Source organism: Epinephelus moara, chromosome 14 (assembly GCF_006386435.1).
Source record: "Epinephelus moara isolate mb chromosome 14, YSFRI_EMoa_1.0, whole genome shotgun sequence".
NCBI classification, from domain to species: Eukaryota; Metazoa; Chordata; class Actinopteri; order Perciformes; family Serranidae; genus Epinephelus; species Epinephelus moara.
In genome coordinates this window covers 500889-514825 of record NC_065519.1, presented here as the reverse complement: position 1 = coordinate 514825, position 13937 = coordinate 500889, and the positions used below count along the sequence as shown (strand labels likewise).

The 13937-nt window shown below is 42.4% G+C and overlaps 1 protein-coding gene across 1 annotated transcript in view; it reads left to right on the top strand.

Moving 5' to 3' along the window:
• The first annotated feature begins 62 nt into the window (after positions 1 to 62).
• Positions 63 to 13937, top strand: part of eif2ak3 (eukaryotic translation initiation factor 2-alpha kinase 3) — a 52659-nt gene continuing 38784 nt past the window's right edge. Inside the window, exon 1 of the mRNA XM_050062108.1 lies at positions 63 to 692. Coding sequence (XP_049918065.1) covers positions 391 to 692 — 302 coding nt within the window. The 5' untranslated portion in view covers positions 63 to 390. The remainder of the gene's footprint in view (positions 693 to 13937) is intronic.

Genomic DNA, 13937 nt, shown 5'->3' with positions numbered 1-13937 from the left:
GGAACATTCTAGCCCCGCCCCTTTGAGTGACAGCTCTCTGACGCAATCACATTGTGCTTAGTGTGCGACTGAGCGGGACTGACAGCGCGCGGCGCAATCACAGACCGGAACATGAATGTTTAGCGAACACGCAGGTTTTCCGGTCCAATCCCAGAGTGGAGACGAGGCGGGACATGTCGTTACCAAGGCGAGACTGGAGTCAAGTATAAAGGGAATAACATGGTGTCCCAGCGGCTGTTTATGTTTACTTAAAGAAGACATTTGGACGGAAGCTGTGCGGGACACTGCGGACTCTTCTTCGCTCTTTGCACTTTAACTTTTTTGTATGTTCAGATTTACACGGCCCGTGGCATGTAGATCTCATATTTCACTAATGTGCCAGTCTTACAAATGGAAAGGGGGCTTCACTTTGGAAACGTGAGCATTTCCCTGGTGCTCCTCTTGTTGCTCAAAGCGCTCATCGGATTCGGGACTTCGCACGCGCAGGGCTCCGCCGTCGGGAGGGAGCCGCAGTCCGCCGCGCGGGGCTCCAGCTCGGAGGAACATGGTGCCGGAGTCATGGAGCGGGCCAGGGGCAACGTCGGCGCCCCGGTCATCGTAGCAGACGTCACCGTGGAGGACGACGACAACGGGTCGGCGGGGGAGGGCGACGAGGCGTACGGAGAAAGTGGCGGAAACGTCCAACCGACGAGGTACGGTTTATAAAAGTATAACGGCAAGCTAGCAGCTGTGCACCCATTATCGGACACTTTAAGTTTGACACCTGCACGACATGGACACCCCTCACACTGACACACTAACAACAGCAAACAGTCAAAAACTACATTTAATTTTAATTAAACGAGCAACAACGTCACATTCACGGCTGTGTATCCAACTAACGGTCAGTCTCGTGCTTTGGACTCGGGCTAAGGGACTGTTCGTTACTAACCACAGGGGGCGGGTGGCTGCTGTGTGAGGCTGCAGCGATACACAGGGTCTAACAGTGACAGGGAAGTTGTCACACCGTGTACATCTACTCATCCACTCAAATACAATATCTCCCCTTTATTTAACTTATTTTAAAGGGAGAGACTTTTTACACAAACTTCCATTAACAAAATGTTTCAGGTTTCAGTTTTACAGGAAGTCTACAGGTCCTTAAAAAGTCTTAAAATGTCTTAAATTAAGTTTTCTGAATGTAAGGCTTCTTAATAAAAGTCTTGAATTGTCTTGAATTCGGGTCTTAAATAATTTCGTCACACTACCGCGAATATTTCTGCAGCCTGACAGACCCTACGACTGTCTACAGTCAGTATTTCTCTGAATATTTCAATCATAAATAGCATTTTATTTATTTATTTTAGAGGGACAGTGCACAGGTACTTAGCTGCACCAGAGTTTGCTATAAGCTAATTTTCATCTGTAGTCGCAGGGCAGGAAACAGAGAATAATTAAAAGACAATATTATAATAAAAACACAATTACAAAGTAGAACATATTCATGACACAACGGCTTCAGCAGTAACAATAGCAGGACAACACAACAACAACAACAACAACACTGAGATATAACAATATTTATTACAGCGATGAGATTTTGTTTTCTTTGTACATTAAACACATTAAACTTAAGCTCACCTAAATATTGTCATTTCTCCTCACTGTTCATTTTGAACTGACATCAGTGTGTTTACCTGGAAGGAGTACTTACACATGCATCTTTGGTCTTAAATTTCATATAAGTTGGTAAAAAGAAATCTTTAACCGTCTTAAATTTAACTTGGTTAGATCTGTAGACACCCTGTTACAGTGATTACACATTAGTTTAATCAAAAAAAGTCCCTCTGTTTTAATTCCTTTGAGGCTCATTCTGACTGATAATAGTATAAATTCTGTACTTCTGCAGTTATCGTACCATGTAAATGTTATCATGTTTATTGTTCTTTGACCGTCCCTAGAGCTACAGATATTTTTCCTTGAGCCTCGCTGAGTGGGTCTGCTCCATTTCAGTGCACCACTTTATACTTTGGGACAAGAGAGTTTAAATAGGGAGTAATCTGTCAGCCACCCGCAGATATCAACAAACAGTGATGTTGGTCTGCAGGGCAAAAAAACCTGCATGGACAGTGATGTCCACAATATGATTTTATGTAAGGTTGAATAAAGGAATACCTCAAACATCTACATACAGACAGGTGTGTGTGTTAGAGGGACGAGCAGAACACAACTTATAGAACAACTCCTGCACACTGTCTGACATGTAAAACTAATGATGAAGGTCTTGTTACCGAAACGTTGCAGCTTTAGAATCAATATTTCTGCACGTTAGACAGCGTGTGGTAGTTTTTCAGTTATGTAATCCTGAATGACAGTTAACAGTCCTCTGTGTTATCAGTCTCCCTGATGTGCCTGTGATAGTGAGGCCCATGTGGTCGTGGTGATTGTAAACACTGCTGCTGAATTTGGTATCAGCCGGCTAACATTCCTGTGGAATGGTGCAGACTCCACCTACTCAGCACACCGCAGAGGTACACCAGTGTACTTATGGTGCAGACCCAGTCAGTGTGTTTCCAGTCACAGTGAAGTGGAGCTACAGTCCCAGCTGGATGAGGACATCTAACTGGCCTACTGTCCTTGTCCCAGTATACAAGCACGGGAGGGGAATCCATTTATTGAGCCAAGTATGTGCGACTCCTCTACGATAGGTGGAGATATGCCTCCTTTCAGCTTGTTAGTATTGGACCTTTTTCCTGTTGACCTATTACGTCACAGACCAAACAATGGACAAACAAGTTAGCTACGGTTAGCTAGCAGCTAACTGCTACCATGGTGGACAACTTTACAGCTCTGTACATTTGGTCCGTCCAAAAAGTCACGGCTCTGGATGTAGATTTCTCCATGTTGTTACTGGCTTCTTCTTCTTCTCTTACACATTTAATGCTATTGGACTTCCGGGTCAAAGCCCGGGGCGGAAACTGTGGAGCATGCTCAGAGCGCCTCGGCCAGTTTGGGTCTGATTGACTGTATACATGCAGGAGGAAGTTGACAAGTAGATACAAAATACAACCATTTAAACTCATATGCCCCTCCCCTGTGCTTAAAAAATATTTGACATGCCTTCTTCTTTTTGCACTTCTCCTCCCCCCACATAAATAACGAACAGTCCTCATAAACTTTGCTGTAATGCGTATTATCAAAGTTTATCTGCTCTTGTTCTGAATTAATTCTCGCAGAAGTGTCAGAGGGTGCCAGCGAACTCATACGCAGGTGCAGCTACTTTTAGTTATTAGTTGTGGTTATTTTGCACATTACTTCTGATATGTTGTTAAAAGTAATAGTTTTTAGGAAGTAGACTATTCCATTGGTTTGGCATGTCAGGACTAAACACACTGTGGTTCATCGACCAGACAGTTTGTGGTGCAGGATGATGAGTTACTGTATTGATACTGTGTGTATTGACACATTAGGGACTGTCCGTCATATGAAGGCTTGCTCAACTTCCTGATTTCATCTTCAGCTTTTGAACTTTTCTTTATATCTTTCTTTAAATTAAAAAAATAAAATTTAAATTGTCTTTACATTCTTTTTAAGAATACATTCCATATTTTTTTTAAATTCTTTTTCTTTAAATTTTCTTTAACTTTTTAAGATTGTTCACATTTTCTTTAAACTTTTATAGAGAACATGCCTGAATTAAAAAAAACTTAAAATTTTCCTTTAAATTTTTATATAGAAAACATGCCTTAAATTTTTGAAAAGTTTTTTGTTTCATTTTCTTGAAATATTTAATTTTGTTGATAAGTAAAGAACAGTCCCTTAGCAGTTTCCACATTGTTAAATAACTACAGATCCCTGCAGCACTCAGGCAGCGTGTTGACATGTGAAGTCAAACACTTCAGATCATGTATGAAATCTGAATCACTTCCTCAGCTTTAAATTATCACTTGTGTCTGTTAAACTCAGCTGTAGTTGATTAAATACACTCCTACTTTATTCATACTTTACTCTCCTCAGCTGGTCTGCCTGCTGACAGGAGGAGATAAGGAGTAGACACTATCTCTGCTGTCAGCTGATTAGGAACGTTCCCTTAATGTAATGTGATTTCTGTATGATGATACATGGAGAGCAAATTAACTCCAAACTGACGAGTGAATGTGGAGAGAAACACTTGAAACAACACAGGCGGGGTCCTGTTCATCACATCCTACTTCCTGTCAGTCAGGAATGTGTTTATTATCACGTCAACTGAACGAACTTCTCTGTGTGCAAGTACTGAGTGAGATTATAACGGGTATATCCAGTTTGTTAAGGGACTGTTCTTTACTTATTTTATTTATCAGAGGAGGGGGAGGCTGGGATGTGACTTTGCTTTAGTCGTGCAAACAGTTTATTTTTGGACAAATTTTCGATAACTTTACAGTTTTTGGCCGAAATAAATGGTGTGATTTTGGTTATTTTTCAAGAAAACATGCCTTCCAAACCTACTGTGCATGTTTACTTTAAAAATGTCAAATTCAGAAGTTTTTTTTTTTTATTATTATTATGGCATGTTTTCTCTAAAAGGTTTAAGAAAATGTAAAGATTAAAAAAAATATATAAGAAATAAAAATTTAAGGATTGTTTTTAAATCTAAAGAAAAATTTACGATTTTTTTCTATTTAAAGAAAAAATGAAAGAATCTTAAAAAAGGAAGGCTTTTTGTTTTAAATTTAAGACAAATGTAAGGTCTTTTTATTGAAAAGAAAATTTAAAGGTATTAAAAAAATGGGGAAAAAAATCAAAAGAAAACATAGGCGGGTGTTTTAAAAAAATCAGAGGTAAAAAACAACAACAAAAAATACAACCAATAAAATCTTTTTTTACATGCCTCCTCCTTTTTGCACCACCCCTCCATCCTCATAAGTAGCGAACAGCCCCTAAGTTAGTTAGCTCTGCTTAACACAGATATCATCGTCCTGGTTGGTGAACTTGTGTTGGATGTAAACTAAAAGCAGTTGTTATCATGAAAAGCAAACATTTGACATGTGCTCTGCTCAGGCACCGAGATCATACATACAAACATACAAAGCATGTTATTGTTTAATGATTATTAGACATGGCGCTCAGGTGAGAATATCTCAAGGATCCTGTCAGTCAAAAGTTTACAGCTTCACACAGACGTCAGGTTTACGGAGCTGTTCGACCTGCTGCTGCTGCTGCACTGAGTGAGATGCAGTTCTTGGTGCAGTGGGTAGGGCATTGATTTTGTCTTCCTTGGTAAGCAGTAGGTCTGACGCCCACCTTAGATGTTTGGCGCAGTGTGTTCTTCATGATGCTCCTTCCCTCTGCCATGTTGGTCTTTTTTTTTTACAGACACGTTAGACTGTGATGCAGCTTCTAGGATCCTTCTTATTTCAGTGCCCTGTCTTTGTTGCTGCACATCAGGTCAATCACTAAATTATTCTCTGTGTAGTCTCACACATGCTGTCTGATTTTCAAGAGGAAGCTGGATCCAAGTCGGTCGTAAAATTAGAGTCAAACCTTTTGAAGTTTTTCGTTGCTGTCTCTAAAACTTTCTGCATCTGTATCTACCTGCTGGTAAAAATGTCGCATGTCTCCCATTTGCCGTCACTGCATTTTAATGTTGCGGCTCACTGAAAAGCTTTGCGACAACCCCCAGAGCATCTCATATTAGTTTTGTTATTTGGGATGCCGTATAAACCCCGCTTTGTCACCACAGGGAGCTGCAGAGCACACTGTGCAGTCAGCCCCACGGAGCTCAAGTCAAGAGGAATAATTAGTTGTTGCATGTGTTATTTTGAAGAGTCGTGTAAGGCAGAGGAAAAGAGATGTTTTCACGTTGTGTTATACAAGAACACAGTCTCTGTGTCCTCGCTGCACTGCTGTTTACAGCCAGCGCACCAACAAGGACACAAACTTATATATGATGGTGAAATAACTGTGGTGCGAGGGCACGCACAGTGAAGGACGTCCAGGAGGATGAGAGTCCTGCCTGTCACCTGCTCTACAGTATCAAGAGGAAATCGAAAGTAATTAGTGGAGCAGTTTGCTCTGATAGAAGCTGGTGACTCCCCGCGGGGCACCTCAGCTGCTGCTGCTGCTGCAGGAGAACTCCTGAGCTTTCACCTCGCTGCTGGTCACACCCTGCCGCCGCCGTTGCTCGCTCTCTGTGCCGTCGTCTGTCCCCATACAGCGTCTGTATACCAACCTGTGTCTGTCACTTTCTGCTGTTTTCCCTTCCTGTCTCACTTTGTCACACTCTGCATCTCCTGCTTTCAGTTTTCTGTCTCTCATGATCTTTCTCCCATTTTCACAGTTTGTCTGCCACCTCTGATCAGCGTTGGGTCATCCTTTATTGATCACTTTTTGGGTGTTATGGTTAGATTATATCGTCTATACCATGAAAAGGTTTAAATGATTCCTTTCTAACTGTTGTAGGGCTGCAGCGATACACTGGTTTCAGAGTACATGTGATATGAAAATTGACAGTTATCATAGAGTGTACATTTGCTTATCCACAGTAGGGCTGCACCATTAATCAAATATTGATCCCAATCACGATTTTAGCTTCCCACAATTAAATGAACATGATTGACTGTGATATTGACGCTTTAAATGTGAGCTCTGCTGCTTAAATCAGGCGCCTCCTTAACAGTCAGCCTGCACTCACGAGGAGCTGTCGTGCTGCTACGTGCGCTCCCTGCAGCAGCAGCCTGTGACAAACTTTCCTGTATGTTGCAACTGGAGACGGCAAAACAAAAGTCATTCCTCATCATCTGTTGTTTGGAAGTGTTTCAGATTCAGGAAAGAATGAATCGTATGCAAGGAGTGCATGAGACTCATCTGTGCTGCAGCGCAACACAGATAACTTTTCAAAACACCTGATAAACACCACAATCTGCAGTAGGATGAACACATGAAGGCCAACAAGAATTATGTCCCTACATTACTGTACCGCTACTGCCTGTCCTTGTCCAGCGTCAACTCAGACATACATGACGGTGCTGCTCAAATAAACAGCAGCAGATCACCTACGTGTCCATAAAAGATGCACTGAATTCAGGAGAAGAAGAAGAATCTTATTTGAAGTCTTATTTTGATATATTTATACATGATAGTGTTGCAGTGATTCACTGGTTTCAAGGTACATTTGCTTATCTGTGATACTGAAAAAAAAAGTAACTGACGGAGAATCTCTCTTTTATTTGAGATGTTTTCTAAAGGGAGACTTTACACAAACTTCCATTAACAAAATGGTTTCATCAACAATAACCCTTCTGTTTTCATCCCTTTAAGGCTCATTCTGACTGATGATCAGATCAGTTCTGTAATGCCTTGATACTGTGAATATTTTCTGAGACAGTTGTACTGTGAAAATCTCATAAAGTTGCGTCAGCAGGAATGTGGCACAACATGGAAGTGAAAACGGCGCTCTGTTGATATAAATGTGAAAGTGCAATAAAGATATTTTGTCTACAAAACCAATGAATAATCGTGATCTCAGTATTGATCAAAATAATCGTGACTATCATTTTGGTCATAATCGTGCTGCCCTGATCTAAAACATGTGCTCATATCCTTTTGGCTGCGACTGCTTGTCAGACTTTTTACACTTTTTGTGTGCTGTTTTAAGTTCCAATTAATATAAAGCGTAAAATAAACTTCTGTTGTCATTTATTGATAATGATAATATTTATTGTGTAATAATACTAGAGGTGGGGGAATCGAAATTATTGATATGACAAATACAAGTTGTTTAAAAATTTAGGTAGCCTATTGGAATAATACAATGAGTTGCCTTTTCGGTTTACTAGAAACATTTTGCTGCAATAAAAATGAAGTTGAAGTTGAGATGAACACACTGAAAACCTTATTTTATTAGATAAAACAGATGTTGACGAAGTTTTTATTTGGGGGCAGAATTTACAGCTGAAAAAAGTAATAAATCACAATTTATTTTATCACAATACACAGCATATCACAGCATATTTAAAATCGTGATAATGTTGTATCATGACAGAAGTATTGTGATAATATCGTAGTGTGGATTCCTACCTCTGTGTCATACCGTGATATTTTGATACAGTTGATAAGGTTATCGAACTGTAAATATCTCACACCATTGCAGCGGTGCTCTTTTGCTTTTGTTTATGACCTTTAAAATACTTGAGAAATATTGGCACAAAAGGTCATTTCTGTACTCGTCCAATTGTGTTAAGTATCTGAATATTAACACTGAACTAAGTTTATATTTGTGACAGTTTCACAGTGCAGCCACAGACGGTCTGAATCTACACAGATGACAGTAACAAACAGTGACACTGATGTGTAGAAGTCAGTGAGATAAAGAATTATCCTGTGAGGCTGCTGTGATACAGCCAGACTGTACAGGTGAATCATTCATTAAAAGACTGTCTGTAAAACAACAACAAGTAATGTTAAAGATGACAGCTGTTTGCTGAGATAAGAGAATAATGAACCTTATAGTGTCAGAGCACAATAACACCTCTCACACACACCCGTCTGTCTCTTCTTTACATTTACTCTTTGTCTCCTGTTTCATATTTACGCTCTCACCTTACACTGGCTCCTTCCCCTGTGCTCTCCTTTACCTTCACACGTTCATGCTGCTTTTTAATGTCGCCCCATGAGTATATACTCTACTCCATGTTTCCATCCATCTGTCAGGAGAATAGTCGTTGAACTTTAGAAATGTCGTAAGAAATGAAACGTGATTCAGGTGTGTTTCCATTCACATGGGCCAATTTGAACAGAGACGACTTCTTAAATGTCAGAAAGCACATTTACAGCAGAAGGAAAAGTGTCGTTAAAGAATCAGTTCATTCAGAGAAAGTTCATGTGCATCACTTCAGCAGCACGTTGACATACGGCACGACTGTAAACTAAAGCGTCAGAGTGGTTTGTGTTAATTTAAACATTCACAGTGAGAACAGTGAACTTGGATTTAAAAATAGAGGAGAAACTCTGCTGAGCTGTGACTCAGTGTGAAACAGTGAAGTCAAAGTTATTGGCTCTGTGACCACGAGTGTCGTAGTGAGGGGAGGAGAGGGACTGATTATTATGGGCCCCAGTGGGAGGGGCCTCAAACAGAGTTTCTCAAAAGAGTTAGGTTTTTATTTATAGTTGATCAGTGAAGCAACTAAATTAAACTGGCTGAGTCAATACGTTGAAAGACTGAACTGTGTATAAAGACAATAGTGGAAGCTCTCTGAGGCCCCTCACACCCCTTAGGGACTGTTCATTACTGACAGGGTGGGTTGGTCCAAAAAGGAAGAGGGGCATGTCAAGTCATTGGTCATGGTTTTATTTGTATTTATCTTATTTATCTTGAATTTTTGTGCTATATTTTAATGAAATTTAAGAAAACATGGCTTCCAAATTTTGATTGCTAAATTTTGCTGATTTTGAAAGATAACATGCCTTCCAAATATTGGTAGTTTTCCAAATTTTGGTGTAAATTTTGGCAAGTTTCAAAGATAACATGCCTTCCAAATTTGGTGCTATATTTTAATGATATTTTAAGAAAACATGGCTTCCAAATTTTGGTGAGTTGCCCTCTAAATTTTGGCGCTATATTTTGGAGATTTTTAAAGCAAACATGCCTTGTGATGGGTTTGAACAACATGTTTTCTCTAGAAATCACCCAAATGACACCGTGTATCACAGCCAGAAACTGTAAAAACAGAAATTAACCTTGAATTTTCATATTTCCGACGTTCCTTGGACACATCATGTGTAGCAAACGCTGTCATAAGAAAAAACAAAAAAAACAAATCTGAGCTCAAAATAGTGATATTTCATTAAAATTACTTTAATTCTATGTCTCATTTAAATTTGGCCAAAAATAAACTGTTTGCACAAACTAACCTGCATGAAGGTTGTTTTCAACTCCAGGATTTCATCTTCAACTTTTAACTTTCAAACATCAAAGTTTAAGTTTTAAAAATCTAATAACTCATTTATGGTGGAGGGAGGGTCATAGGTTTTGCAAAATATCTGTAGCTTTTGGGGGTTGAAATAAAAAATAAATACATAAAGAAGTCCCACCCCAGCCACCCCTCTCCTCTGATAAATAAAGAACAGTCCCTTAAAGGTTTGTTGTTTGGTAATTGTATAGCCTTTCCCAGCACTAGGGTTCATCTCTAAACGCAGACAGAGCTGAGTGTCTGCTGGAGCACCAACGTACACAACAAAGAGAAATCAGGGTTCAAAAACAGAAAAGACAGAAAGAAAGTAAACTGACTTTTTAAAATAATTAAAGGTGTGTGAGAGAGACCTGGATGTAGAGAGGATGGGCAGGGGGCCCACAGAGCTGATGCTCTGGCCCCAGAGTTTGTTGCAGCGACCCTGTCCACGTCCAGCATTAATTAGGTCAGCCTTTTGAAAACATATCGCCACTTTGCTTCTGTGACCTTTCCAGGCTTTAGCTGCGGCGCCTGCTGTTCTCCAAGTCAAACACACCAGGTCCTGTGGTGATAATAATAACACCAACACACCCTTGATCAACTTTACAAGAATCATGACCTCACGAGATAAAACCTAAACCAATGAGCGTGTGCCACCTTGGAAGGATCTCTGTGGTGCCTTGTTGACCGTGTTGAAACTCTGCCAGTCTGTTGTAAAGAGAATAGACCTCCAGTAAAGTCTTTCTTCTAAATTAGATTTGGGAGTGCAGCACTTCAAACACACACTGTTGAAAACATTTCATGCGGACAGCTTGAAAACCAGTCTCTGCTCAGATGTCAACATTTTTAAGTTTCTGTCAGTCGCAGTTGTTTTTTTATCCCGTTCCCTCCTCCGCCCCTGTTTCCTGTTATCTATAAATATTCTAGATGTTGGCTTTGATCCGGCCTTCAGTCTGTGACGGAGGCTGCCGGCTGACGGCTGTCACCTCGCTCTCACCGCCGCCATCTATACATTAGGAACTCTGCTCCCTGTTGTTTACATTAGTGCATATATATGTGTGTGTGTGTGTGTGTGTGCGAAGGCTTTATGTGTACGTGTGAATCATGCATGTGACGGCGCTGCCAGGTTTGATGCCTCTGCCAGCGAGCGCTCCATCGGGGCCTGGGGCACCTCAGGGAGCACTTGGAGGTGAGAGGAGAGAGGACAGCAGCTTTGTTTGAACCTGCTCCCCCACCGCCATCCACCCCCCGCCCTCTGTCCCCCCCGCCGCCCCCCCACACCCCCCTCAGGGCCCTGTAGCGGCAACAGCTCTTCTGGGCCGCCTCACTCGCCGGCTGGCTCCCACCAGCCTACTGCTTAGCAACAGCCAATCCGCCGAGCCGGGCGACTTTTTGGCCAATTGCGTCGGAGAGACGGGCTAGTGCTCAGAATTTGAGTTGGCCACATGGGTCTGGCTATAGTTAGGTAAAGGAGGAGGAGGAGGAGGAAGAGGAGGAGGAAGAGGAGGAGGAGGGTTTTTTCCTTTTTTGTTGGGGAGGAAAGAGTTCATTTCCTTGTTGTCTTTTTTTCCTCTCACTTTGTTTCCGTAGTCCACTTTCTGTAACCAGGGAGATGTTGTGGGTTTTCTAAATAGAGACTGTCCCCAAAATAACAGGTCAAGATGAAGATGATTGAACTCCCTCTGGGAACTTTTAATTGAGCACTTTAAGCTCAGTTCTTGAAACTCTGTTTGTGTGCAGCTCTTGTTTCACATCGCAGAGGTCTGAATGTTTAACTCCGGCTCTGTGTCACTTCAAACCAGCTTATATAATGTCTTTTAACCTATTTTATCCTCATTGTCTCCTCCTTATATAACTCTGCTTTTAGTCCTGTCTGCTGTCTTATTCAACTATCACTGGTTTCATTGCTCTCTGTGATATTGCTGAAGTTGTTCAGTGAGCAGCAGCAGTTGCCGATGTGTTGACTTCCTGACTCTGTGACTCTCTGCACTTGATGAACAGTCTGATGTTTGTTTCATAACCGTGTGCAGGGACAGGAATAGTAACCAGCTCCTCATAAATGTGATTGATAAACAATAGTGAGTATGTTACCAAGAGGAATGAGTTTATTAGGTCAGCGGCTATTTCGGTGAGTCGTCAGGAGCCATCCTGCAGCACTGCAGTATGGGTGGGGCAGAGGCAGAAAGGTGGGAAGCTCACAGAGAGGGAGGGGAGGATGAAAACAAGGAGTTAGCTGATAGTTAGTAGGACCACGCTGTCTTGTTTTCACTCTCGATGGCTCCTCACTGCTTAGCAACAACGAATCAGATCCTGGGATCAGAGCTGCAGCTCAGCCAATCAGGCAGCAGGAACGTGGCGCCATAGAGTTTGGATTTTACCACGTGTGAGACGCTACGGGTTGGAGAGGGGAGAGGAGAGGCTGACGGCTTTTAAATGGTGTGTGTGTGTTTTTTATGCCAGTATGAGAAGTTTTTTTGAAAACCACACCCTGTGCTCGTTGCTGCGGTGATCTGCTGCAGCGACCCTGACCGATGGGCGAGTCCTTAAAGCATCACAGGTCCGTCAGTCATTAACAAGGCTTCAGCTGTGACAGTGATCTGACAGAATGTTAATATAACAGGTTTATAGGACAGTTACATAAACCTTCAAGTCTCATTAATCTGTGTTTCAGTGTTATGTCATCGCTGACTGTTTGTTTTCTTTTTTTAACTTTGACATTTAATGCGGCCTCACTGTAAGAGTTCATTTACATTAGATTAAAGCACATGAAGGAAGAACATGTTCATGTTTGCTGAAGGAAAAGAGAAGGATCTGGTTTCATGCTGCGATGTGCCAACTGCCTGCAGCTCCTTTAATATCCTGAATTGAATTATGGGATCACTGCAATTAAAACGCATATCTAAAAAATGTAAAAATTTATTCAGTGTGTCGTTTGTTCTCTCTGTCAGCAGGTTTAGATATCTGGTGTTCTTCTGTTTCCATATTGTGATCAAACTGGACTCTGCTGCTGACACGTTAAAACCAGTAAGAATGTGTGGAGTCCAGAGGAATGCACTTGACTCTTTCCTCCCTCCAGCTGGTGCAGCTGGTGGTGCTGGGTGCGGCCGGCTCAGAGCTGCATCCATAACTTTCTCCCCACGTGCTCCCCATGCTCTCGTATTTTTGTTCTGCCGCTCGGTGGCTGCGCGGCTGACTGAGTGGCAGCTGCGCGGCAGCACAACTCCACACTCCAGCGTGCATCCAGGCTGCTCGCTGTTGCATGGTTACAGGCAGCTCTGCCCCGCCATTGGCTCAGAGTCTGCAGAGCCGCGCAGCCATTGGCCGAGCAGGGAGAAAAACAGTGCTGCCATTGGCTGCCGGGGAAGTGTAAGGCTGTTGCGATTGGTCGGTCTCTGCGGCTCCCGCTCCTTGGAGACTTGGCCTGTGTAAACATCCTGGTTGCTTCTTTCAATGGAGTGTGTTTACCAGCAGCTCAGTTGTGCCGGTGTGTGTGTGCAGACTGAGGCTGAGTGTCTCTGAGGAGCAGAGAGTCTGGTGAGAGCGAGGCTAATTGGCTCCCTGCTTCGCCATACGCTTTGTGATTGAAGAAGCTCTCTGCACTATTATGACACTTTGACAGCGTTACAGGCGAGGACGCTAACAACCCTCAGTCTGCTGGCAGCCTCACCACTTTCCCTCTTTCTCCCTCTTCATTCTCCTTCCAACGTCTTCTTCAGTGTCTCCGCCGCCTGCATCTGTCACAGTCGGCGGCGGCAGCCCCACAGGCTACATGTTATCCCTTTGGTGACGAGCAGAGCGGCAGTGTCTCGGGGCTCAGACGTGGAAAATAAATTGCCTGGAGTTGTAAATGATAGTCGGGCTGTTTGTTTTGTTTGAGCTGTTTTTATTGTTGGCTTCAGTACTATTTTTATAGCTGCCCCTCCTCCACCGCTTGTTTTCTCCATCACCATCATCACCACACCTAAGTTGTAGAGTTAAGTGCCCCCCCCCCCCCCCCCCCCCCCCCCCCCCCCCTCGTCCTCCGTGACT